Source organism: Lampetra planeri, unplaced genomic scaffold, assembly GCF_965212315.1.
Source record: "Lampetra planeri unplaced genomic scaffold, kcLamPlan1.2.h2 scaffold_1597, whole genome shotgun sequence".
NCBI lineage: Eukaryota > Metazoa > Chordata > Hyperoartia > Petromyzontiformes > Petromyzontidae > Lampetra > Lampetra planeri.
The window spans coordinates 1-27,131 of NW_027614326.1; the positions used below are offsets into that span (position 1 = coordinate 1).

At 43.3% G+C, this 27,131-nt stretch overlaps 2 protein-coding genes across 2 annotated transcripts; one reads left to right on the forward strand and one right to left on the reverse strand.

Annotated features, from left to right (window-relative positions):
• Positions 1–3,225: 3,225 nt before the first annotated feature.
• Positions 3,226–14,808, forward strand: LOC144739608 (semaphorin-4B-like; the record flags this gene model as incomplete). The annotated part of the gene is given in 14 exon segments (XM_078622528.1): positions 3,226–3,386; positions 4,123–4,185; positions 4,682–4,780; positions 6,059–6,170; positions 6,486–6,602; positions 7,323–7,480; positions 10,381–10,562; positions 11,146–11,296; positions 11,628–11,838; positions 11,959–12,074; positions 12,558–12,715; positions 13,320–13,396; positions 14,037–14,087; positions 14,090–14,808. Coding segments are annotated over 14 exon segments (2,375 nt in total), but the record flags the coding sequence as incomplete, so codon positions are not given.
• Positions 14,809–24,350: 9,542 nt separating this feature from the next.
• Positions 24,351–26,067, reverse strand: LOC144739609 (small EDRK-rich factor 2-like). Its single transcript, XM_078622530.1, is given in 4 exon segments — positions 24,351–24,423; positions 25,259–25,341; positions 25,343–25,368; positions 26,061–26,067. Coding segments are annotated over 4 exon segments (189 nt in total).
• Positions 26,068–27,131: the final 1,064 nt, after the last annotated feature.

Sequence of the window (27,131 nt, forward strand, 5' to 3'; positions counted from 1 at the left end):
AGTCCCAACGCACACTGCGATGTGATTTAAGGGGCATGTAGGTGTACTACTATGAATTAGACTATCTAACAATTTAACATAGAATGTAGGAATATGAACATTGGTCATGTAGGCACACATGAGGAATCCTATTTTTGGTCTGAGAAAAATTCAATTAAAAATATTCCGGACCCTGAAAACCTGCATCGACATACTTGGATTAAGAATTATTTCCAGTGATCCGTGTCCAATATTTGAAGCACATCATTTTCAGCCTGGCATTCCATAGAAACCTCTTTTAATAACGAATCCAGCATGCTAGCACTTGCAGTAATGCAGCTGTATTGATGAGAGGTGTGATGTGATGAGTGTCAGCAGAGTGAGACCAAACAGAGGGGGGATGATTGGACCTGGATCCTGTGAGGCCGTCGCTCTCGTTTGACCATCAGCATTCTGCTGCAAAGTGCACAGATGACCTGCTGCATCCGTGCGGATGAAGAAGACCAACAAGCTTCTACTGGAAGCCAAACAAAAGAAGTGCCTCATTGGACAGATAACTAACATGTCTATGACCCTCTGCTCTCATCGAAGCGCCATCTGGATGTACAAAGTACTTTGAAAATGCCATTTTTCCTAGGTCATTGTTTCAATCTAATCTTCCTGGTTAGCACAGTTCCTGCTCAGTACTTCAACCTCAGTGACCCCTCCCGCTAAGTAGCCTCTGCTTTTACTCTCTTTAACTCTCGGAGTTAAAGTTTCATGCATTTGCTCTCGTCCAGTCGTTAGTCCATTGTCTGTGGAAGAGGATGTCACTGTGATTTATGTCAGGGGGGTTTTAATATGCTGAAAGAAGGCTCTTTCTCTTTGAATATCCGAAGCCCAGGGAAACTGTGACATTCAGACGATACTGTGGAGAGGAGAGTCGGCACTCAGGGATTTCACCAACTTAATGTACTTTTAAATGAACATTTTCCCTCTAAAATACTTTTTCCTCCAATCTAGAATGTCCTAAGGATGACAAAAGGAAGTCTTTATTTCGCGTTGCGGTCCCGGATCTTGATGACAGACCCTGTCATCATTGACTCCAGATGTCACCGTGATTTAACCTGAATCAGATCTGTTGCACTGGAAAGAGCCTGAGATTTGATTTCTGGACAAGATGTAGCTTGTGCAGCTGGGTTTCACTCCCATAAAGGGAAGGCGATTGTCTGCCAAAGTGCCTTAAGTGTGTGAGATGAACCATTTGTTTGCGAGCACATTGGAAAGTTTAGGTCGTGGGTTGTTAACATTTACTGCGTTTTACTGGCTCCATTTGCATGATTGTCCAACGCTCCTCCTGGAGTGTTGGAGATAAACACACACTGCTGATGCCTTCTCTTGCTGTCAGTTCGCTGGTTGTACATGACGGAGGCTGTAAACGGTTTAACTGCTGTAAATATTAGTGTTTACATCCCCGGATACGAGCCAGTAATCTTATTTGGACAAGCAAATGAAGTTGGTGACCTCCAGCATTTGGGGAGTTTGTTGACTGTATTTGATATGTTTGGAATGGGAGGCAAAACATTTAGAGAGATGGTTTCAAAAAAACTGCAAAGGATGTGAAGTATGTTCAAATATTTGATTGCATGTATCCCGTTTCGTTTGGTGAACTGATAACATCAACCAGGCTGAGCCCGGCTGTGCCTTGACTCAACTATTTTCCTGGACTTCTTGTTTTGAATTTGATCCATTCACTGTTTTTTAGCGTCGTACAGCGAACGTGGTCAATTGTTTGACCATCCAGTCCAGTAAATGTCGCTCCACTTACAGTCAGTGTCAGCTAATGCTATAAAAGAAGTAATGTGAACATTAAAACAACTTCATCACAACTATGTACGGCACCAGGGAGGGTGTGAAACGACGTAGCTCATTTGACTTATAGCCCAATGCTGAACAGATCCGTTTGAAGAGGCCTGGCAGGCGGCAGAGAGAAGTGAGATTTAGATTGATGGTGAGGAGAAGAGGATTTCACCCGGCTGCCAGCACACAGCACAGGGAGAGGGAGAGAAAGCCGGTCAGCTCAGGAAAGTGTGGACGTGGCTCACTGGTGTCTTTTGTGGTGTTACAGTAGCTGCTGGCTGCGACTGCTGGAGAGGAATAAATGGAGACGACACTGGCCTCCAGGAGTGAGAGATGAGTTCTGGTTTGGATTATAAAATGATTTGGCCGAGGCTTATCAGTGTGTTAGTTGGATCTAATCTGATGTCCGTCCACTTGCGTCTTTTCCTACTTGATTTGTGATTTGACATCTTTGGCCTTGATTTTCAACATTGATTTATTTAGGATCAGTTTTCAGGATTTGTTTTTTAATTCAAACAACAACCTGCCGCCACTGTTGGCCTCAATTAATATATTTAGATAGGATGTTTGTTTTGAGAACAGAAACTCTCATGCACGTGGACAGTGTTGAATTCATTTAAGCTCAGAAAAATGTTCATTGTAAATGAACAGTTAATATCACAACTGGTACATTTGTCATTTATCTCCGGGAAATGAAGCAACGTCTCTTTTTCCCAGCAGAACAATTTGACGTCACTGTTTTGGAAACTTTGGAATTGAGAAAACTCAAGTTAAAAAGTGGTTCTTCATTTGAAGCAGTCAAACAATGTCACCACACTGACCGTGAACCTCCAAGGACCTCCTGTTCCTCTCAAACAAACTATTGAGATGTATAGGGACAGGTCGGGAGCGTATCAGTGACGAGCTGCTTCATGACTTGGCCTCACTGATGCGTCATCGGCTTCTGTTAGTTTTCATTGGATCTCATATCTGGACAACCAGGGTAGAAACGATACATTTCCTCACCAAATGTTTGTTGAAGGAGTTCCCTTGATATGGTCAGACGCTGTGTTAGAGTGCTGGTGGGTCCTCAGGAAACGAACGCTGCATATTTGCACTTCTGTGTTGATCATTTAAAGGGAGAGAGAAGAGACACCCTCATGTGTGAAAAGAGCGTGTTTCACCCTGACATGCTGTTTAATCCCCTGCACTTCATCCACAGACACACACACACACACACACAAAGAAGAACAAACTTTGGTCTTAACAGCTTGGCAGGATTGTAACTTACGTGATTTATTGCTGTTTTATATGTAGCACATTTGTGTTCTAGGGCGTCTAGTACCAGAACACATTCTGTGAACCAATCTGTTCTGTTCTTCTCTAGTTTGTGGTCATAATCTTCTGTGTGTGTGTGTGTTTTGTCAGATGCCAAGGAGAGATCAGCCAAGAGATTCTCTGTCGACGGTGTGTTCAATTACACGTCTCTACTGCTCAGCCAGGAGGACGACATGTTGTACGTCGGAGCCAGGGAGGCTCTGTTTGCCCTCAGCCTCTCCGACATCAGCAAGACCAAGCTGCAGAAGAACGTGAGTATGTCGGAATGCCAGAAACAGATTATGAGCTCGGACGCTGGCTGCTCAGAAATGTGAAGAGCAGCCAAGCAGATAATCAAGTCTAATGATTTGACGTACTATGTTCATAAATACTACTGTTCAGACTATAAAAAGTAACCTTCTTTTAAACCTATATTTAATGTTTTTAAAACACAATAGATGAATTATTCCCTCCCTGGTACTTCCTTATGATTTTAATGCCCCATTGAAACCACTTTAGACTAAAACTAATGACATCATGTTGCATATTAGGCTTTTGACTCTGGATGGAGTCATTTTCTGTCCTTCAGTGGCCCGTGACACTGCAGAGACTGGGGAGAAAATATTTGTTTCACAGGCTCAAACTGGTAGAAAATAGTAAAACGTGCAATCTTTAAGCCAGTGGTTAACAATAAAACACAGCAGAGTGCATGGTTTTACTGCACTTTTACTGGGTTGAAATGGCACATTTGTGGTCTCTAAGTAGCTTATTTGTCTAATTAGTGTATCATACTCTTGCTATTCTTGAATGTAAAACCCCTCACAGCATTTGAACTGTCACAAACATGGAATGGACCAGAACATCAGCAGTAGTGCACCGTGGTTCAATGTCCGATAACACACACACACACGCCTTACTGCCTATTTAGATATTACAGTTCTCTTTCCGAGACGTATAGACATGGTAACTTTTATTTGACGACTTATTCCACCTGTTTTCCCTCCTCAGCTGACTTGGGGCACTCCTGCTGGGAAGAGAGAGGAGTGCAGCTTCAAAGGAAAGAACCTGGAGGTGAGCAATGCGTCACTCCCCCAGAAAAAAACATCATATCAGAAGCTTGACTATTCATTTAAAGGACGTTTGTTCTTTCGGGAGTTAGTAATCAAAGGTTGTTCACTCACAATATTGAGGCACCTCTGTGGAATTATTTCAGCTGTACTATGAGACAACGGAAGGCGCCAAGAACTCTGGTTGACAAAACTCTTCACAAGATGCAAAAAGACTTATCAACTGTGCTGTGATTTTTTTTTTCTTTGTGCTCTGTTTTCTGCCTCTCTGCTACCTTGTCATGCCAGCTGTAGTATCTCCAGGCGACAAGCCGTGCTACACTGTGTACCCCTGTGTACGACTCTGGTCCGTAAATCACAGAAAAGCTCACCAGGCAGAAGCTGCGTGACACCACAGGGTTTTTCTCCGGCAGAGACTCAAAAAGCATTTCTTTTCCATTTTATAAAACTGTCTATTTCTTGAAGTATTTCCTCACACTGTTTTGTTATTTCCTATCTAGACTGACTGTTTCAACTACATAAAAATTCTTCTGCGGCTGAACAGCACTCACCTCTACGTGTGCGGCACCTACGCCTTCAGCCCGATCTGCAGCTACATCGTAAGTGATAACTTTTCAGTTGCATCTTGATTTCACCCCACCGCTGTCGGCAGATCAGCTTTGACATTGTGTGTATTTTCAGTATTTCTTGTGGAATCAAGCTTTCATCTGCCATGACCGAATTGGATCTGTTGTTATCCCTGCTGAGGCAATTTAGGCAGACAAGTCAATAGGGGGTACAAGAGCTGTGTGGTTTCCAGCCGTAGATTTGTTTATCCAGCAGAGGGGAGTGATGGTAACCAGCAGCAGGGTGGCATTGATTTCAGTATCATGGGGGCAATCGAGCTTAGCAACAGCTCCTCGCTTAGAGCGGTGCATTCAACTTTTTACTTTCACGTCAGAGTGAAAGAATAACACAGAAGGTCTCATACTGAAGATGACTTGGCAGGACATTAGGGCCCGAACTCCGAGCTTCCGAGCACTTTTTGGCACACTCTGTCAGGGTGAACCCTCATCATGTTGACGCAGTGTGTGTGTGTGTGTGTGTGTGTATGAGATGCATAACATTAACATGAAACATTTATTTTTACAGCCCTTCTCAGAACATTGAGACAGGGTTTTCTGGCAGGACATGGGGACAATGTGGCCAAGAAGATCCACAGACACAAATCAAACTAATCCTCAGCAGCCTTTAATACTGATGAAGCACATGCTCTAGCCCTGGGCTTGTACTTGGTGTTTTATTTCACCTTTAGATAAATAGTAAATTACCCACATTCATCAAGAGATGTTTTTGATGTTGGTTGGTTTAGTTTCCATGCTGCGTACACGTAACCTCCCCACCAACCGAATATTCAGATGAATCCTAATATGACAAAACAAAACATTTACTTGTAAAAACTCTCTTGCAGTCAAGCCATTTTTCATCGCAAATGGAGCATTTAAAATGACAAGTTTTCATCATGTCGATGAAGCAAAATGCTAAGCTAGGTTTAGATAGCAAGCTCTCCGCTGTATGTTTATTCGGTAATCCAGCTCCTGAAACTGATGGTCCTGTGAGCTATTTTCTCACACTATATACTTATTATATATATTCAATTTTTACCCGCACATAAACCAACAAACCATAAGACAGATATCTTGTTAATGACAGTCGACTCAAATACAGCTTGGTTTCTCATTACAAGTAACCAACGTGCTAATTATGTGACTATTAAATTAACCCAAAACGTCCGTCTCTCTGTGGTGAACCTGAACAAACCTGAGCTCATGAATCCAGGAAGTACAGTGTATTTGTCATGTGCCTGAGGGACATTTGCTGTTTGTGTCTGTGCACAGAACACGTCGACGTTCACACTGGAGAGAGATGATATGGGCGAGGTTGTGATGGAGGACGGCCGCAGCCGCTGCCCTTTTAATCCAGAGTACAAATCCACTGCCATCATTGTTGGTAAGTCTCTTCCCCTTGCGTCACTGAAGTAACGTATAGTTATTATTATTGGCACATTTCCTGCCCGAGACTTAGATGTTTCCAGTGTCTCTTTGATTTTTCACAGTGATGATTTGGTCCTTCAGATAAAAACAGCAGCACACACACAATCACTGAGTAATTAGTGGTAATGAGTGGAATTAGTTGTTATGGTGTGTATTCAAAAATATTCCTGCCTTCTCATGATACTGCTATGTAAGCTCTGTGGTAATACTGTACATTTCTCTACTAGTTTGCGTGTGATTAGTCATGAATCAACTTTGAAATCTCTTTCAGATGGTGAACTGTACACTGGGACCGTCAGCAACTTTCAGGGGAATGAACCTGTCATCTATAAGAGTTTGGGTCAAGGAACCGCTCTGAAGACAGAGAACTCCTTGAAATGGCTGCAAGGTAAACGCCATTCATCAGGTAGTTTCTTTCCCTCTACATACAGCACAAAGATCATGACTGACCAAGACAAGCTCTCCTATCAGTCCCCACACATGCACATCAAACAGCTGCAGCTGGCTGCCAGTGGTCGTACCAGAGTACGTGCACTTTGTGCACAATTAAGACGTCTCTTGTCTTTTGATGTGGAGGGAACTCATGCCGAGTGCTGCTGATGAGACATCTGAGGACAATTATACAGGGGATTCAGTTTCTTGTTGTCTTGCAGGGTTGATCTAGTTGGTTAGCTGTTTGCCAATGTACAGTTATCTGGTTAACTCACAAAGACGTCCGCCCACACCGTTACAGCATGTGCAACACTGAGACAGAAGATTATCACAGGTTTCAACAGAAACACCTTAACTGAATGTTTTTTCAACACTGTCTGTGCAGCCGAGCTGTGTCTCGCCCACAGGACAGTTGAGACATGCTTCTTCTAAAAGTTACCCAGGGATTGTCCTAGAACAATTAAACATGACTGACGGTGTCACAGAGTGGACATACATCAATGGATCTTGCCTTCAAAGACGTTCTGTGACAGTTATTTTGTTTCTAATCCTGCTGACAGACGACCTGTAATGGTTGAAGATGATGTAGATGATGAAGAAGATGTAATGGTTCAGTGGTGTAGATTATAAATGAAAAACACAAATGTTTTCCTTTGTGTCTCTGTGTTTGTGACAGATCCTGTCTTTGTTGGCTCAGCTCACATCGACGAGAGTCAGCCAATAGACAACCCCGTGGGAGACGACGACAAGATTTACTTCTTCTTTAGCGAGGCGGGAAAAGAATTTGACTTCTTTGACAACACCATTGTGTCGAGGATCGCTCGCGTGTGTAAGGTAAGACACCTGGGTCATTTCACAGCAACGACATGCAGAAGACAGAGAGGCACAGCGGGACTCGAGCTTTCCGTCCTTAATCCTCGTACAATTACCCCCAAAACAAGGCGCTCCCCATGCCAAAGCCGATGTGAATGTATTTCACGCCCAGTGGAAACACTGTATGTATGTATGATGCAGTCCAGCTTTTTTTCTCTCACTGTACAAACATGTTTTCAACATATTTGGTTTCCCCTCGCCCGAATCGTCCTCCCCTCCCCCCGCCCCCCCTTTTCCCTGCAATGTCATCTCTCGCTCTCCATCCATCTCACTCACAATGTCAGCTGCACTCGTCCGTCCCTCCAGCTCCACCGGAACATTCCAGCTTCGCAGGCGTTATTAGTATTCAAGGGTGCTTCGCAGGAATATCAAATTCTTTTTTTCACTTCCAATCGCGTGGCCTGATTCTTTTGGAGCTAAGAGCATCCGCAGAAATTACTCCTCATTCATTCTCCTGGAGGGTTTAGTTTGCTCGATCATCCTGAATAATCAGCACCAGACTTCAGGCCTTTTCACCTGTCATCAAATCAGTTAAAGGCTGCTTGATATACATGCCTTCAGCATCCTTCGTTGACAGATGGCTCTTGTGCACGCAGGCATTGATGGGAGTAATCACGGGGACAGCATGTAATTTTAAGTGACAGTTTAATGACTTCGTCCTGCTTGGTGCTCCGACACCTCCTGCAGCCAGCGGAGCACCTCCTGGGTTCTATATATGGAAATGGCTGACAGAAAAGACCCCAAACTGTGGCAACTTGCTGCAATGGAAGCAAAAGAATGCTGTTCTCTGTTAGAAAGCGCTTTTATTTCGCTGGAATGCAGCAGAGCCCTTTTTATTGACTGTCATCTTTTCAGATGTTGATTGTTGAGCAGCAGCGTCACAGGTGGTTTTACTCTCCAGTTTTGCTGTTTGTAAATCAGTGTGGGTCGATTTCTTCAGGAAGAAAAAATGTGTGTCTGAGGACCTTTAATTTTATGCAAATTACAGCACTGCACCTTTCATTCACATTCCTTAAACTCTCCGTGTGTTGCTCCTCATTCTCATCAGCCGGCTGCTGCCTTCAAGTGCTGCAGGTTATTACCATATTTTTTTCTCCTCAGTCTCACATCTCAGCAAACGGCCCAAGTGCTCGCTCAGTGAGCAGAAACTGCTGAAGTCACATTTGAGTTAAGTAACAGCGAGGTATGAAGGCCCCCTCCCTGTTACCTCGTATCTATAACACACTTTTCGCAGGCGGACAGAAACCACTCACTCCCGTTTTCCCTGTCCGCTCCAGGCCAAGGCCAAACTTTGGTTTTATTTTGATATTTGATACATTCTGGGTGTGGGTAGGGGTGTTTCTGGCAGGATAAGATAAATTGAAGTCTCTCCATGAAATTCTAACTACTGTATTTCTTGGGTTTGCCAAGTATCTGCGTTTCAGTTGTTTCTCTCTGTCGTCCTCCCTTCTCCCACTCTGTCTTTTGTTTATTCAGGTGTGCACAAGGAGGGGCTGTGCAGAGCAGGCGGATTATGAACTATGTGTGGCACCACTGTTCTCGCCCTCCTGTTCGTGTTCTTCTAAGATTGACTGATTGAAAACGAGGAATGTGAAGATCTGACATGAGAGCTCTGTAGTCTTTGCATGCCATTAATCGCGGGAGTGGCCCAGTGCGATTGCAGTTCATCGAGAGAGAGAGAGAGAGAGAGAGAGAGAGAGAACGGCACGTAGACAGCTGAGAGAGCAGGAATGTGGTCTCGTCATTAAGTGGACGGGCTTCCACCACAGCCCAGTAATTGGCCCCCAGGCCCAGCATCAAGGTTTCACCTCAGCAAGATGATTGTTTGTGTGTCCGAGCGTACAGAGGAGGTACCAGAGGTAGTTTAGACTTGTATTATCTCTTCAAGGGTGATTCACTCCCTGTCCTGTCGTGGGGGGAGTTGTTCAGGGTGTCGGAGGCGGTCCTGCTGCAAACTGTCCTGAGATTGGGTGAGACCGCTCGCTCTGGTCGTCCTCCTCCACATCCCTGTGTGTTTTTCCAACTTGCTGTCTGTATTTGAAAGAATTCTCCCCGATCATATGTCGACATGCTCTCTGAGAATTACCAGTCATCAGATGCTACTTGTGAGTTTGAAGACCGAGGGCTTCCACGTGTGAACGACTGAACCTCATTTCAAAGTTCACCGTTTCCCCTCCTTCCAAGACCAGACTTTTCTGTTTTGTTTTGATGTCAGACTATTATTTACAGTTAAATCATATAAATAAATGCTTATCATTCCCCAAGAGAACAGATCTCAATTAGTCGTCGTTGGTTTTGATTAAACGTCCATCTGATATCCTGAAACCTTCCACTAATTGACCTGAACATTGCCCTCTAAAGCACAAGAGCGGTACTGCAGCTATGACACAACCACTGTTCATCGTCGTTTTATCAACTCAGTATTTGAATGTGCAGATATTTAATTGGGTAGTTAGATAGTTTGCATTTGGCTCTAATTAGATTTTACACTGTTCTGTCTTGGTTGTATTTTCTTTTGTTTTTTGTAGTTTTTTCCTTTTTACATTTTAATTTGTGTTTGAAGTAAATAAAATTCAACTCAGTTCAGTATTACTCCTACTTACTGAGAACTGTAAGGAATGTTTTTTTATGTAGATGCTTCTATTCTTCCTCGATGAAGATTCTCTTCCTTATTTCTTTTCTTTTTGTGGCGGAAGCTCCTTCTTTTGGAATCAGATGTATAAATAACTCTGTGTAGATTCATTGCGAAATCATTCCGACCTCACTACTTGTCCTCTTTCTTATCATTGGACCTTCAGTGATGTGTTTTTGTCTCCCTGGTACATTCTGCCACTGTATATTTTCATCACATGTGTTTTCAGGGTGACAAGGGAGGCGAGCGGGTGCTGCAGAAGAAATGGACCACCTTCCTAAAGGCCCAGCTCCTGTGTTCGCTCCCAGACGACGGCTTTCCCTTCAACATCATCCAGGACATGTTTGTCCTGAAGCCCATGGGAGACAGCTGGGAGAGCACTGTCTTTTACGGCGTCTTCACATCCCAGTGGTACGAGATAACCAGAGGGAGGGATTTGTTGTGATCACAGTGCTGTGACCAGGCTGACATGCACACAGCTCCACTTATGTCACTGCTGCAGTATGTTTGTGTTCGCACATGCAAAAAGCTTCAATCTGCTTTCATTCCTGCACACACACACACACACATATACCAATATCCAATTTTTTTCTTTTTCACATGGGAGCTCCAACTTGGCAACTTGCCTTATCTTATTTGGCTCCTGTGAATTTAGAGCAGCCGTAATGAGTTTAAACATTAACACAAACTGATGCAACCCTGATGTCTAATTAATGTATCAACAAAATAAAGGTTTTAATGCAGAAATCACCAGAGTGCCCACTCAGCAGCTGTTCAAGAGTGGAGCTGTGCTCCAGTTTCTCACAAAAAATGATAACTGCGGAAAGGGTAGATACCGCAGGAGCAAACCATGTATGTATAAAAAAATGGAAAACCAGAGTTACTAACATTGGTAATACACAGTCTGAACATGAAACTTCCACTGTGTTCTTAGTTCAGTCATGACAGTGTGTATTAACAGCAGTTGACCACATGATGATGACTGTGTTTGCAGGTATAAAGGAGCCTCAGGAAGCTCGGCGGTGTGTGCTTTCACCATGGCGCAGGTGGAGCGAGCCTTCAGTGGGCGCTACAGAGAGGTGAACAGGGAGACGCAGCAGTGGTACACCTACAATCACCCTATCCCAGAGCCACGACCCGGGGCGGTGAGTTACACTGATCGTATCCCGGGACGAGTGACACACATGCTTCAATCGGATTCTGGTAAACAGTGTCTGCTGCACGTGTCTGTGTGCAGTCAGCAAAGGATGTATAATTAAAGCTGCAGACTAATGTTTGGGTTCATTTGGGTCCAAAATAAAGAGGCTGTTGGGTATAAAATCATATGTGTCATATCAGCAGTAGTTTGGAAGTGTCTCTCTAATTCCGTCCTCGTCTGCCGTCATGTTATTTTAACCGTCTATACTTATGGTGTCTTTCTATTTCGAGGTCTACTTCAATAAGCATGTTTCTCCCATCCAATTTACTCCCACACAGTGTGTGACCAACCATGCCAGGCAAATGGGGATCCACTCGTCCTTGCACATGCCCGATAAAGTGCTCAACTTTGTCAAGGACCATTTCCTGATGGACAGTGTGATCCGCAGTGCTCCCCTGCTGCTGAAGCGCAGTGTGCGCTACACGCAGATCGCCGTTCACAAGATCCAAGGCATGGAGAGGGCCTACGACGTGCTCTTCATCGGAACAGGTGTGGCTTTGGAGGACAGTCGGTCCACACACACGGGGGCATAAAGGATCTGTTCGCACAATCAAATACACAGTTGTACCACACCCTGTAAGTTCATGACATTCATCCTCTGTCACCCAGATGACGGAAAGCTCCACAAGGCCGTCAATGCCAATGACAGGATGCACATCATCGAGGAGATGACTCTGTTTCCCGACCCTCAGCCCGTGCAGCACATCGAACTTGATCCTCAGAGGGTAAATCCGATATCCTGTTATTATTATTAGAACCATTTCATGTCACTTTTTTATCACATCATATCCGTTCATTTTACATTTTAATTAAGTAAGAAAGAAAATCTTCCAGCTGCATTTGCCAACAGGGCTACAGACATTTTCTTTCCACCGGGGCTATTCCACCGAGTTTTTCTGTGAGTTATATTACCGTCCGGAACTGAGTTTATGATCCTCTCTGGCATTTTACCCGGAGCTCAATTTCATTACAGTTCTCTCTTTATGACATAATGGCCTCCCCCAGGGTTGAAACAGCCAAACTGATCTAACATTATGTAATTTTAATAAAGACCAAGATACTTGGTCTGTGAGTTTTATTTTGGGTTCTAGATAAGGTTATGACACCATCAGCACCAGTGTTGTACGGTAAAACGAATGCAACAAAAACAACAAGGCCTCCTGCTGAACTTTTGATGACAGATTTATATCACACGTTTCCCACGACAGGGTTTATTGTTTGTGTCGTCCCACTGGGGACTGGTGGAGGTTCCTGTAGCCAACTGCTCCAACTACCTTAGCTGTGGAGAGTGTGTGTTGTCCAGGGACCCTTACTGCGCCTGGACGGGCCGGCTGTGTCGAGACGTCAGGATGGCTCCACCCGACAGGTAGATGGTGCCGTTTGTTCACACGGCCAAGCTAACATAAATAGAGAATATAGTCACAGCTATACAAGAAACGGTCCCATGGAAACAATTATTCTTGATGGCCTGTTCAGTTTGATCCCATGTTCAGTCAGTCCAGCTGAATTTCATTTATTTAACCTGTAAGATTATCATCTTTGTGCAAAAGTAGGGCAAATGTGAAAACCCTGAGATGAAATAATGCAAACAAATGCTGTATACACCTGTAAGACTTGCCCTGTACCACCAAACATACTTATATATGTATATACAGTATCTGCTGCTCATTAGTAGATATGTCCAGACATCACACCTGTACAAAAACAAAATTATGCTGGAGAAAACATGTCAATGCAACTTCCAGGATTCACAGGAACAAGTTCTGCATTTGGAACTCGCACCCAAACAAACCCACAGTGTTCAGCCGTCTGCTGGCACGAGTAGCTGTTAGAAGAAGTTCAGTCATGCTGATGAAGCTGCATTCATGGCTTTTAAATGAAAGACTCTGAGGGAGAAATGAGTATGTGCATGGAAGTGCCTCTTATTACTGTAGAACTGACATTGTTGTCGTGTTTGTAATGTTTGTCAGTCACTGGCAGCAGGACGTGGAGGAGGCTGATACCTCAACAATTTGTAACAGGACGTTTTCCGGAACCAATCGGCCTGGCCAGCAGCTTCCCGTGAGTGTGTGATCTCCGTGCAGTGGTCTCTAATTAACGTTTCAGCTCCAAAACAACACAACAACTTGCACATCAAAGATGATGTCACATGTTCTGGCAGATTCCTGTAAAGTCTCATATCACGAAGGGAAAAACCCTGCTGCTTTAAACATCTTTATACATTATACAACCAACTGTTGTAATGTCTGTAAATGAAAGGTGGAAACATTCTCTGAACATGTTCTTAAACTCGAAGAATGTCTTGAATGCCTCGACTGCTGTTTAGTACTCCGTTCCTTTCCAGTGTAGAAATATCATACATTCATTATTTATGATAATAGCCGTGTGAAAGTAAAGCCAACTGAAAACAAACGCACAAAGGTTTTCCTAAGGCTGAAAACACATGTGGACGGATCATTTAACATGCACTAGAATTGGATTGAGAGTGGAAGCAGGGTCCAAGGCGTGAAACGGTCCATTCACATCCCTAGTTTTCAGTCCTGCTCCCTGTTCCCACTCCCTTTAAACTATGCTAAGTCAAACGTTTCCTGGTTTTACCATCAACCATAGGGAACGTTTCCATCTCAGATTCGCTCTCTGTAAATTCCATTTAATATCATCATGCATGTGTTTATTTTCTGTAACAGGCGGCTCCCGTTGCCAGCTCATTACTATCCCAGCCAACACGTTCCGCGTGCTGCCTGCAAGCTGCGCTCCAACCTGGCACAGAGGAGGTGGCGTTACAGCAACAGCGCCAGCCAGTTTCTCTACGCGACTCCTGAAGGCAACTTGGTCGTGGTGGCACAGGCGGACAAGATGGAGACTTACGAGTGCTGGTCAGAGGAGGAGAGCTTCCACCAGCTGTTGGCCCAACTACTGCGTGAGAGCAGAGCGCGCCAGGAAAGCACCACCATGATTGGCCATTCACGCACACCTCACGTTAGGCAAGAGGAGAGTATCATCCTGCCTGGGGAGTCCCGTTCAGAGCAGGTCCTCACAAAGACGTACTGGAACGAACTGATCGTGGTGTGCGCTCTGCTGGCGTTCTCCCTCGTGGTGTTCTCCTTGTTTGTCATCTACCGGAATCGTGATCATATGAAGTCCATGCTGAAGCAGGGCGAGTGCCCAAACATGCAGCAGAAGAAGCCGAGGATAGTGGGCAAGCCGGCAGAGAGCTTACCCCTCAACGGTAACACCATCCCTGTTTCCACCTCTGATCACAAGGGCTACCAGACTTTAAATGACAACTACATCTGCAGCACCCCCACCCACGAGTCCTCGCCGGAAAACAGCAAGAGCTTCTCCGAGTCGTCAGACAGGCGGCCGCTCAATTTGAAGGAGAGTCACGTGGAATACTCCCCGACCTGCCCCCGACCCCGAGTGCGACTAGGCTCAGAGATCAAAGACTCGATTGTCTGAGTGCTCAGTGTTCCAGGTGTAGGAGACCACCCTGTACGTCGGTGAAGGATACAGGCCACCAGCAAAGGAGAGGAGAGCCCATGTTCTCCCAGCACATCTTTTACTTTGGTCATCTGTGTTTAGTGAGGAGGCCATGTTCATTCACTTCCACTCCAAAGCCTGACTTTGGTCGGGGACTGTGTGGGCCAGAAGAGAAAGCAGCTCAACACAATTCATGACACATGGCAGCTGCTAAGAGTCGTTTTTATTTTTATTGTTTTTATTATGGCCACTCACCACTATCTGTTGGACTGGGCAATATTATCTTTATCTCAGAATCTCTTTCAATATGCAAGTATTGTCTGGTCCATCACAGGATTCACGTACATTAGATGATGAGTTATGGTTTCCTGCCCAGCCCTTTTGACCTTTTACTGCTCTTTACTTGTGGTTACTGCCACAGCATAGATGCTTGTGTTGTGACGCGGACACGATTCTAGGACCAAGCTTCAGACTCATAAAGACCAAGAGTTAGGGGACCGAAGTGCATGTGATGCAAAGTCCCTCTCATCCACACGTTACCGACTCAAGCCAGAAGCACATGCGTGTCTTTTCGCTGTAGAATTGTCATGACAGTGTGAAGATGGAAGGATGATGAGCGGCCAACAACAAACTGGTTTAAGAGAGCCCTCGGAACTTTGTGCACAAAAAATGAAACGCCCACTTAAAGACAGACGAGCAAAGCTGCTTATTGAAAAGGAGAGAATAGATGATGCTCAAGGACCTGACATTTACATCCTGAATGTATGCTGTTGGCTGAAAATGTGTTCCATTCACACATGCGTGCACCCGGGCTGATTTGGGGAACCATTCCAGTACGTGTGAGACGAGCCTGAAGTGACCCGGTACTACTAGATGGTTTAGAGATGGACTGAGTCATAGATACCATGTTTCGGAGAGACCTGCAATTTATATGTCCGACAAAACACAGAAAGCCACGAATAAAAGAGGGATGTCCACATCTCTGCCATGTCAGGTCGGCACCAAATCATGTGCAATGTGCCAAAAAAACTACAACAACAACTTGATTGTCTGATCTAAATGCAATAGTGCCATTCTGTTGTGATGACCACTTCCATCTCTGGCTTTTTGTTTCTGTTCATCAGCACATGGCGATAGAATTCGAGGCAGGTTTCTTGGCACTGATCATAAACACGTGAAATGCAGTGAGGATGTTTCTGATATGGCAGAGTGAGTGATGGTCTTGCAAAAACTGAACAGGAGCCAAATCTACAGTATGATGAGAAGTCAAATGGGCAAGCTGAGGTCAGTTGAGGTCAGTTGAGGTCATCTTCCACAGTTTTTCCTCAGCATTTTCCCTGAAACACGCTGATAAAGCCAGTTTGAGACAAACACGCGCTAAATACAAACACATTTTTCTTATATTCATTTAATGACTGATGAGCCCACAAACACGTTGTTGTAGGGAGGTAGATACATAGAGCTCTGTAGTAGCTCAGTAGAATATAACCCCCCACTTTCTGACATTCACCACACGTCAAGTCTGATGTCAACATTAATATGAAAGCACAAGTAATCAGGGTGTTGAATACCAACAAGGTTTGCACATTTCAGTACAACCACAGCATAGTGTAAGACGTGCAACTACTGAGACAAAGTGTGGCTGCTAAGGAAAACTATTTTTTGAATAACAAGGACCGTTGCCACCATTGTGAACACTCTCGCACCCCCATTATTCTGTATTATGAGACTTAAAAGCAGTTTTCCAAAGATGTAGGAAGCGTATAGCGTGCTGTAAATCACAATTGGAAACATCCACAGCCATCAGGACAATGGCAGCACATGTAGTTGAATACATCACTGATCAACTACCGAATCTATTTCAATGTAATAAAGAATATTTGCCACTTTGAACAGTGAGCAAATGTCAACATGCTATGTAACTTCAAGTTGACAATGTAATTGCACAGCATAGAGCGCAACAGTGGTCAGTGTTTCTTATTTCATGTTGAGTATATACAGTATCTGTGATTAATATTGTGTGTTTTTAAGGGACCTTGTGCAAGATGTGTTGTAGAGATAGTCTTAAATCTAGAGAGTGAACACTGCTGATATATATATATATGAATATTTTTTATTTCCTTTGATGCTTTACTGCCTAGTTCTCTTGCACATATTAACATCACTGCACATTTTCACCACGCAGTTTCCTCAGCACCGGGAAGTTTTTTATCAAGCATGGAAAAGCAGGAGTGATGCGACTCCCAAGAAGTTCGCCACCAATAGCAGCTGGTTAGCTTAGCAGGCATACAGGAAAGGGAGGATCGCTCGTCAGCTTCAATTAGCACAGCGCAAAGCAGGTCTAACTGCAGATCTTTACTGTTCACATATGAGACTGCCCTTTAATATGGATCGGTCACTTAGCGCGCTACGCTAACTGGCTGTAGCTTGACGTTCTCTGTAACATCAGAGATGGCCGTTTTGTAACTGCCTTAGCAGTCTTTGTGCAAAGCGAAGCTAACTGTACTTCTTTTTAGGACAAAGATGACAAAACTGGCAGGTGTTGCGCCAAGCTAAATTAGCAACCTTTCACGAAATATTTACAGTGACAGCATGAGGGATGCCATGTTAGCAGTCTTTGTGCTAGGCTAATAGCTTTCATATGACTGTAACAAAGTTAAAATACTATAGGTTTTCAGTATTCAAACTTCTCTTCTGAATACAGCCACTATGTCCCCAGACTGCTGCTTTACATGATATATATGGGGAAGACAAAGGATCCAATGTTCCCCACGACTACATCCATGATATCCCAGGGTCCGAGCTCACAGGGCACACAGGAGGTTAGCTAGAAGACCCTGAGGACGTAGTGACCCCAGTTCAGACTGACTCTCTGTAGTCTAAAATCTGGAGCCTCTTGTACCGTGCTTTCAGATGCTTGGTGAAAAAACCTCAGTGAATAAATGCCTTAGATAGCGAGCTGTTCTGCCTTTAGCCCTGTGCCACATTGTACCACCCAGCAGCGACCTCACCAACAGAAACGTGGTGAATGGCGTGATTGTAGCCCGCTGTGGGCACACTTTAATCCACTACACGGGTCAACTATAGATCTATAGATTCAACCATTCCACCACTAACTTTACCTACAAACCACAGCACTGAGAGCCACTCAGAATGCTCAAAACATTTGTTATTTGTTTTGTTTTTCAAGCGATAACCATTGGTAACGCCTTTGTGAAGAGTGGACATTGATGTTATCTCCTGAACTTGTGTGGACAAGAGTTGATTACCACTTGATCTCAATCATTAGATAACGATAAATATAAATGTATGCATATTGAGAATGACGCACTTTTCAGTTAAAAAGCAAATGGCATTGCTTCATTGTGAGTGGCTCCTCAGTAATGCAACATACTGTACTGGACATGAATGTAGCCAGCTATACCACTTTGTAATCAATATTACAGCCGTCTATTTTCCTAAAATGGCCATTGCAACCTCCATTCAGTATTAGTTTAAACAAAGAAACAGCACAATAGAACTAATGAATTGTTTGTGCTCTGTCCTCTCCATATGGACTCAGCTGTGAGACACAGCAGCAGCTGCGCCTCAGCATCCTGAACACCATGAACTTAGTTGATTGAATAACTATTAGACAAATGTGGTCTTGCCTGCATGATTTCTTTTTTTTATTTGTTGTGTACAAATAATTGTGAACTGTATTTTTTGTATCATTGACATTGTGACTGTTGTTTTTATTATATTGTACATAAAATGCACTTTATTTTAATTTTTTTAAGATAAATGAATAAAATAAATGTTTTTGAAAGATGCATGTGAGTGATTTATGCAGTAAATTACTGTGTCACTTTGAGGACAGAAAAACATGGTAATAGTGTACCAGTTTCACACATAACGGCAGACTTAATCTACGAGAGGCACCAACTTTCCTAAAATGATGTTGTTGTATACAGTCACTTTATTAGGTACCCCTAATGTGAAAATGTTCAGTCTGTGGAGGCAATTGAGTAAAAAGTATTTTAATTGTCTTTTGTTTTATGTCTAAGACCGTTCCTGTGCGTCTTTAAGTCCAGTTGACGACAATTTAAGCAGCAAGTTACAATAACCCAGATGACTAATGAGAAGGTACAAACACTCATGCATCACTGTCATCTGCTCCTTTCACCGGCTGTAACAAACCATCTTACTACATTCTTACTGGAAAAATTCCACACTGGTCCCTGGATCTGTTGTCTAGCCTCAGAATAAAATATTCAGTGAAAGGCAGGATGATGTACTTTCTGATGTTCGGGCACCTTCTGAAACAGATCAGCCCCTGATGGTGACGGGAGGAAGCTCACCTCAACTGTCCGTATCAGTTGTTCCTCACACATTCATCTGCCTTCTTTTTTTTTCTTTGTTTTTGCTGAATATATGTTTATGGCCTTTTTGGAGATATAATTTCCCACCAGTGACTGTTGCTTTCACCAACCATCATATGATGAGCAAAGACGATAATTGGCCTCTTCAATTTCAACCAATCCCTGTGGTGTGACAAGCACCTTTGTTGACATGTTGACATCAACATATTCCGCTTCATATTAATTATGATTGCTCTGCATATGTCATGGCAACGTCTCATTGCAGATGAAACAGATTCCTGTCAATGAGAAGGTTAGTTTACATAAATGAACTGAGAGCTGACATCTTACATTACACTCCGTCTAATCTCCTTAAAAGTAGTGTTCACATACAATAAGTCTCCTGAAAATTATTTTGAACTTACAATAAAAGTAACGTTGCAGCAGAGCTTTGAGAGTGTCCCTTATTTCGTTAGTATGTGTTTGTAGAATACATCTTCAATCGCAGACATGACATGTACATTAACAGACCAGACCATAAAGTTGTGCATGTTAAAGTACAGTACTGATGACAAATGTATGTTTTTTTGCATAAACAGTACAAAATGAGTGTGTACAGGCAACTTGACGTCATCCTTTGGTTTGTGGGCTCACGTTTGGTGTTTTGGACTTTGCCATCATCCATCATATTATATATATTTTGCACTGGGAGGGTGTGTGACCATATCTGTGTTGAACAACTAGGGAGGAGTGAGGACTGAACCGGACTGAAACGCTCAATACACATCAGGTCACTATGGTAACAACTTATTAATCACCAGGTACACACCATAATGCTGCAGTGAAGACCCCCCCAAAAAAGTTTTTGTTTTTGGGGGTGTTTTTGTCCCAAAAGTTACATCCAGTTGTTACAAACAGTATTGTCACGTATGTTGTTTTCACAGATTTGTTGGGAACTCAGCACAGTAATCTGTTGTCATTTGGCGTCACAGCTCAACACATGTAACATCGGCCTTGTTCAGTTTGAGATATTTTTATGCAAAAATGTCACACATTTCCCTTTTAGATTTGTGTTGCTTGTCAGCCATTCTGCAGAATACATACAGTTTGAGGATTTCCATCATGAGAGTCAGAACATGTGTGAGGTTGAAGATGTTCGGCATCGTTCAAAAAGCGTGTTGCTGAGGAGAAAGAGCATAGTTTCTCTGCAGTGTTGATGGAGGCCACAATCAGGATCACCCTGAAAGTAGACGTCCTTATCGTTACGTCCTTCCATCGTTATTTGTGCTGTGGACATTGTAGACCAACTTTTACAACTACATCTATTATTCAGTGCAGTCCTCATCATAGTCATCGTTTAGCTTTATTGTGCTGCCTCAACCACAGCATAATGAATCAGGAGGAGTCGCTGCCTGTGGCTGTATTAATCAGAGAATTCATGAACTCCACAACCTGAAATGTAGACTTCATGAAGGAGGGAAAGGCAGGCGCCAGACGGGATTGTTCTCTGTTCAACTAACAAAAGGACTCAGAAACTGGGTAATGCTGGTGAAACAGGACTGATGATGTGAAATGATATAAAGTGACAAGTGAAACTGTTGAGCTGATGGGCGGAGGGATGTCAGGTCTGATGAGGACTGGCAGGTCAGCTGTGAGAACACAGAAAGTAACAGTTGAGTGACAACATTTGAGTCAATTGGAGGCACCTGTGGATGTTTTAGGACACACCTCAAACACACTACTTCCTTGTGTGTGACATCAAAATCAAAAGAAATCAGCCAAGATGTCGAGAAGAGGACTGTGGACCTTCTCCAGTCTGATTCCTCCACCGGTACCACGTTCATCTGTACAAACACAGCCATCATTCTGCTCAAGTAGGAAGACACACAGGTGAAAGTGGCGTGAAATGTTCATCAATCCCAGAACATCAGCATAAGACGGTGTGAAGATGCTGGTTGAAGCTGGTAAGAGAGATTCATCAAGAAGACAATGCTCCAAATGCAAAAAAATGAAATAGAAATAAAAGCCAGTTTAGTGTTGTGAATGAGTGATTAAGTCCTTAATTTCTGGAGACATGTCCTGTGGTCTGATGAAACTAAAATTGAACAGTTTAGACATAATGAGCATCAAAGTATTTGTAGCCTGACAACAGAACCATCGGTGGGAACAACATGTTGTGGGTTTTTATTGCTACAGGAGGAAGTGGCTCACTTCATGGGTGGCATCATGAGGACGTCTAACTTACAAAGGAATAAATAGGAAAAGTTTAGTCACAGAGGGAAAAAAAGCATAGTTTCTTTTCATACAGAGTGTGTTAAGTTGTGGTTTTAACTGTACACCTGAAGTCCAGAGGAGGAGGATAGTGAGGAAGTTTCTTCCATGCCTGGTTCTAATGCCTCACAGGAGGATGGCCCTGGGTTCCCACATCTGTTGTGTGTGTATAAATTGCATGTTGTGCTCATGAATTCCTGCTCCGGCCAGTGACCCTGACCTTGTTTCTCTGGTAGAAAGAGCTGGAGTTGCTCCCCGGTTGCTCTGCTCTCCAGAGGATGGGCTAAGTGCTGACAGATTTGTGTAGTGTGAACAGTGGTCAGCCCAGGTCCGTTGTTTCAGAGCAGCGAGCGTCCAGAGACCTGTGCCTGACCTCCTGAGTGCAGCCATGGCGATACACTCTTGGCTGTTGACCTTGTAATTAGAGAGTAGACGTCTGAGCGGGACAGCTCCTGTGGTGGCCTGTGGGGAGATCAGAAAGCTCGAAGCTTCTTCCACTGCTCGGACCTGCTGAACTCCGAACATGGAGCTAGAGGTGGAAAAACAAATGGAGAGGAGGTTTATGGAGGAAGACGAACAGAGGGATGTGAGATTCCTATCACGACTGACCGGGTTGGGCAGACAGGCATCCATCTTGTTTCCTGCCAACATTGTTCCATGTATCGCAACACTGTGCAAACGGAATGCACCAACATTCAGTTGACTCTGGTTGTGCCACAAAACCGTTACCTGTAAGTCCCAGTAGACATTTAGTAAGAAAGTAAAATCTCAGTAGAATCAAGTAGCCACAAAATGTTACCGTCTGTCATTTGCTGACGTGTTTCTGTGGACACAGCGCTGAATGCTGGTTTACAGGTTCTAAATACAATGAACAGGGCATATCACCTCATCTGCAACATCAATGCACCTTACTCAGTATTTCCATATCTGAACTAATTCATCAGAGGAGGCTTCTTCTGAGAATTTAATTACACTGGCTGACAAAGTCTTTTCTTCGCATTCTGCATTTCTCATTAGTGATCAGGTTCTTTTCTGGTTGTTTTCAAGTCCCACTTGACTTAAAAGTGCTTTTATCATCGTTTGACTTGGATGTCAGACTGAGATTGTATGAGTGTTGTCCTGGTAGAACTCTGAGAGACACAGAACACGTCTTTATGTTTGAAATGAACAATATTTGTACACATAATCACATCAGAGGACCAAAATTATTACTGGATTTGTGAAAACAACTTAAACTACTGACAAATTCAAACCTTTCAGGCTCCACTCACCCACAACTCGAGTGAGACCTCTTTGTCAAACTATAGAGGGAAACTTTTTTTTTCTTTCTTTCTTCGGAATGGCCATTTATTGCTGTGTATAGTCTGTGTGAAATCATCTGCCTGTTGTGAGAGAAAATGACCCCATGAGTGCTTAGAGTGAATCCCTGTCAACTGACATTTGCCCTGAATCTCCATTAAGCTGCAGTTCGATGAGAGTTGTCTGTAGGATCGTCTGTACAATACCAAACGTCATTTTGCACGTTGGAAATTTAAGCATTTGTAAGATTTTGTAAAAATGGTTAAATGCAGTCAGTCTGCGGGGGCTCATGCTGGAATGTCCTATCTAGCCAAAGTGGAGTGAGTTTTGCTGATGACAGGGTTACACTTTCTTCAGTTTAAGCAACTTGCTGATCCTGCATTTGTTTCTCATCACTGTTCAGTTTTTCAGCCTTTTTTTCCTGCAGTCTGAGATGGAAAAAAATATTCGCTGGTGACTTAATTATACACCCTGTAATCCGAGCGTGTAGACACCCACTTTATTAACTATAAATATACTGAGCTGACGCATTCCGGTTCAGGGACACTATGAAATATCAGCAATATGTATGTGTGTGTGAGTGTGTTCTGCTGCCACTCCTCAGGCTGTTAGTCAGACCGTTGCTCTAGAACAGGTCTTGTGAGCAGGTTGTGTGTTTGTTTTACTTCTACATGAATGACACAGCCATCCCCTAATGGATATATGGAGAGGATATTTGAATTTAAACAAGTACAGCTCATTAAAGCAAACCACATCAGTAAAAAGTCTGCTGTACCACTCTTACAGAGACAACTCAGCTGACTGGGGAAGTGGTTTGCTGCCACCTGGTGGTTGGTATGTTCCACGGCGTTCTGCCCGACAGCACGGTTTAGTTAGGTAGTATCAGCACTTCACCACAAATATCTAATGAATGACTGTATGAGAATTGATTTTGTGCTGTTTCTGTAAACGTGTGGCTATTCTGGCAAAATGCATTCATGAACTAGAGGTTTAGTGGTGGTTGTTGACCCACGGCAGAGGTGACTTCACGTCATAAATGATTTTATAAGCTTAAAGTGACATTTGGTGTAAAATGTATTTACATTGCATTTCTCATGCATATCTGCTCATGTGTATTTCATAAAATCTGTCAGACTGAGCTATATGCTTCAAAGATCAAAGCAGGCACATTCACTAGTAACGGCTTATTTCCGAATTGTCATTTCTTAATTTAACCTGGTAAATGACGTTATGTGAGTCCAAACACTTCAAAACAAAACACTGGTTATTAGAATAATTCAAGCGAGCATAAACTAAAAAGATACACTTTATTTGAAACCACCAGGGGACAATTTTGTACAAAAATACACAACAGATACGCAGATGCTTTGTGTCAATTGTTCATGTTTCTCCTGCCGCTTACACCACTGATATTAGACAGTGGCTAATTTACTCCGGAAATTTCACCGAGTAAAAATGATTCCAACAAGCAACGTCATCGGCCACAGGAAAGAATGAAGGATCCTAGATTCTTGAGTGTGGACAGAAAAGACAAATTCATTCTCATAAATATCAGGAAGAATTCTGAACACAGGGCGTTCGTCAAACACTGAGTTGAATTCATCTCGGTCTTCACTTGGACTTTGTGCTTTCTTTACCCCCTTCGTTCGCCTTTTTCTGCTTCTGCTGCATTATCTCAGCATCCCTGCAGTGGAGACAGGAGGCTTGTTAGTTCAGTGCTGACATCTGTGCACCATTTCAACATCAGAGCTGATGCATGAACAAACAATGAACGGGTCCTCCCGAAATGTGTGGCACAATTAATTGGGAATGCTTTCAAGGAAACACTAAGGTAGTAATGGGTTAATCCAATTACTCAAAGCAAGATGAAAAAAAGCCTTGATTAAAGTGTATAACAGATGAAAAATTCCAACATGTTTGAATTAATCTATTTCTTGTTGTCAACTACATGCTTTAATCAAAGATTAGTGAATGAAACTCTTCTCATAACAAGGAGCCTTCGTTCTACAAGAAATACGACTCAAACTTTGACATCATGTAAATCACTTCTTAAAAACCTTTTAATACTTTCATGCAGTTCTTAGTTTTTTTAATGAAATGTCTCTTTGTAAGGTCTTAAGTTTTAAATTTGTTTTATGCTTTTGATCTCCTTCTTACTAATTTGACTTGTCTGTTTTCTTACTTTCTTTTTAACCCCATCACCTCCACTGTTTGTTTGTTCATTTCTTGTTTCGTTCTTTGTTTTATGCCCTCGTGGAAGCACTCCACTTGCTCTCTAGTTCCTTAACTACAGGCACATAAGAACAACAGGACGTGAACTGAGGCGATAGTGTAGCTGTAACTAAATAGTCACTTTTATATTCACTAGCTCTAACTTGAATGTCTGACCTGCTCCGTATTAGCATGTATACGTAGGTAACCTGCCAACGCAGTTGTCTTAGAGTGTAAAATAACTTTTTTCCCCAAATAAAGTGCTCCGTTAGTCCAGTAGGTTTATGAATGCTGCTAGCTGGCCTCACCTCTGCTTGCGGGCTGCAGCAGACAGCCCGTCCTCATTCCTCTTCCCTTTGCCAGACTCATTCTGCTTCTTGGCGTTCTTTTGCACGGGCAAGCTCACGTTGGTTTCCTCCTGCAAAAAAAAGCACACAACAGTTAAGTACACAATGCAACAAGAAGACTTTGGATGAACACAATGCAAGAAAAAAACAACCCGCCAAACTGTTGTAAAGGACATGTCAGTCTACAGGGTCGGGGCTAAATCCACTGGAGACCATGGAAGCAGCCGACGTGGCAGAGCGGCGCTGCAGAGCAGCTTCCTGCCGAACGACGACGACACAGCGGCGAGCTGAACTTCAAACGACAGGTCGGACCTCCGAGGGTAAATACTGTGATGTGGCATGGGTACTGGGTAGATGTCGACAACTGAAAGGGCCAATTTGGAGTGAGCAGGTTGACGTTCTCCGTGGCATATACTCTTGTGTTCATGGCGACCTGACAGTAGGCCTGGGATTGGACTAAAACCAGGGATGCAATTATACAACCCTCCAGGCAAAGACACCGCGAGCTTCCACGAGAAACCTGCAGATGCGTCTCAATGTTATTTACACCCGGACAACCGATATTGAAGGCCAGTGCTGACGTCGTGTGTGTGTGTGTGTGTGTGGCTTCTACGAAATAACGAAGAGGCTGGATTTGTTTCAGCAAATAGACGGGTCCCGGATCGACGGAGGCGACCTGACGATTGACAAACACCTAAGCAGACACTACATGCAGGCGAATAAAGTGCATATTGTCTTACAGTCAAAATATGTCGATACCCACTGGTCATTTTAGCAATTGCCGCTCTGATCAGCCAGTATCCGAATCAGCTCAGCCTAAAGGACGGCAGGCTCCCTCCGGGTCGCTCCAGTAGTTGTTGTCTGTGCTGTTGTTGCGCTTTGCAGTCGCGACGAAATAACGCGATATTTGACACGAGACAGCGCTTAGTTTCCCTTACTGCGCATGCGCGTCCCTACGTCAACAACGAGACGAGGATGGTCACCGTCTTGTAGTCCTTAAAAGATGATTAACTTTTGTCTGTTTGAACGTGGTCAAAACGTCACCTCGTAAGTATTTACACAGCAAGATAATTAACCCAGGCTACACGAATTTTGTTATTATCTATTTGAAAGTTCTTGAACGGTTCAAGCAATGAAAAAGCAGGACGTTTATCAAACTTTAAGGCCACGAAGCTAAACTCCCTGGACTGACTCCCTTTCTCCTCTTCCTCCTCACCCTGACCAGCACAGAACTCCTAAATACGTGCATACTTTTCCACGCTAAGTTCCTTCATGTAGAAAATGAACTTCAACCTTCCCATTCAAATGGAAGCAAATGTGTCTGTAGAACAAATAGGCCTTTGTCTCACTTCTGCTCAGTTAATGTCGTTTAATCAAACTAAACGACACGAACTGTGAAATGGAAAAAACGCGAGTGGCGTTTTGAAATCTGTAAGTGGCCAGCAGGGGGCAGGGTTTGCCAAATGATAAGAAAAATAGCGTCAAAAAGCTCCTTATTGTTGCCAACACGTTTGTAAACGTGGATATCAATATAAATATCATTATCCTCACACGTATGAACTGAGCATGAACAAACCAAAATTGTGTTAGTGAGCTAATATTAGTGATTAATGACTTATTTCATCACAGCAGCACTATTTACGTGTCATGTCTGCATGAGAGATGAAATGATTGATGAGAAGTAAACACACTTTTAATTTATTGCTGGATCCATTACAAAATTAACATGATAATGTGAGTAAACAGTTTCGTTTGCTTTGTTTATTTTTACATACAGATGATTCTTTCCTCCAATTCCCTAAGGATGTGCATAAATATTTTAATCTGATGTCAG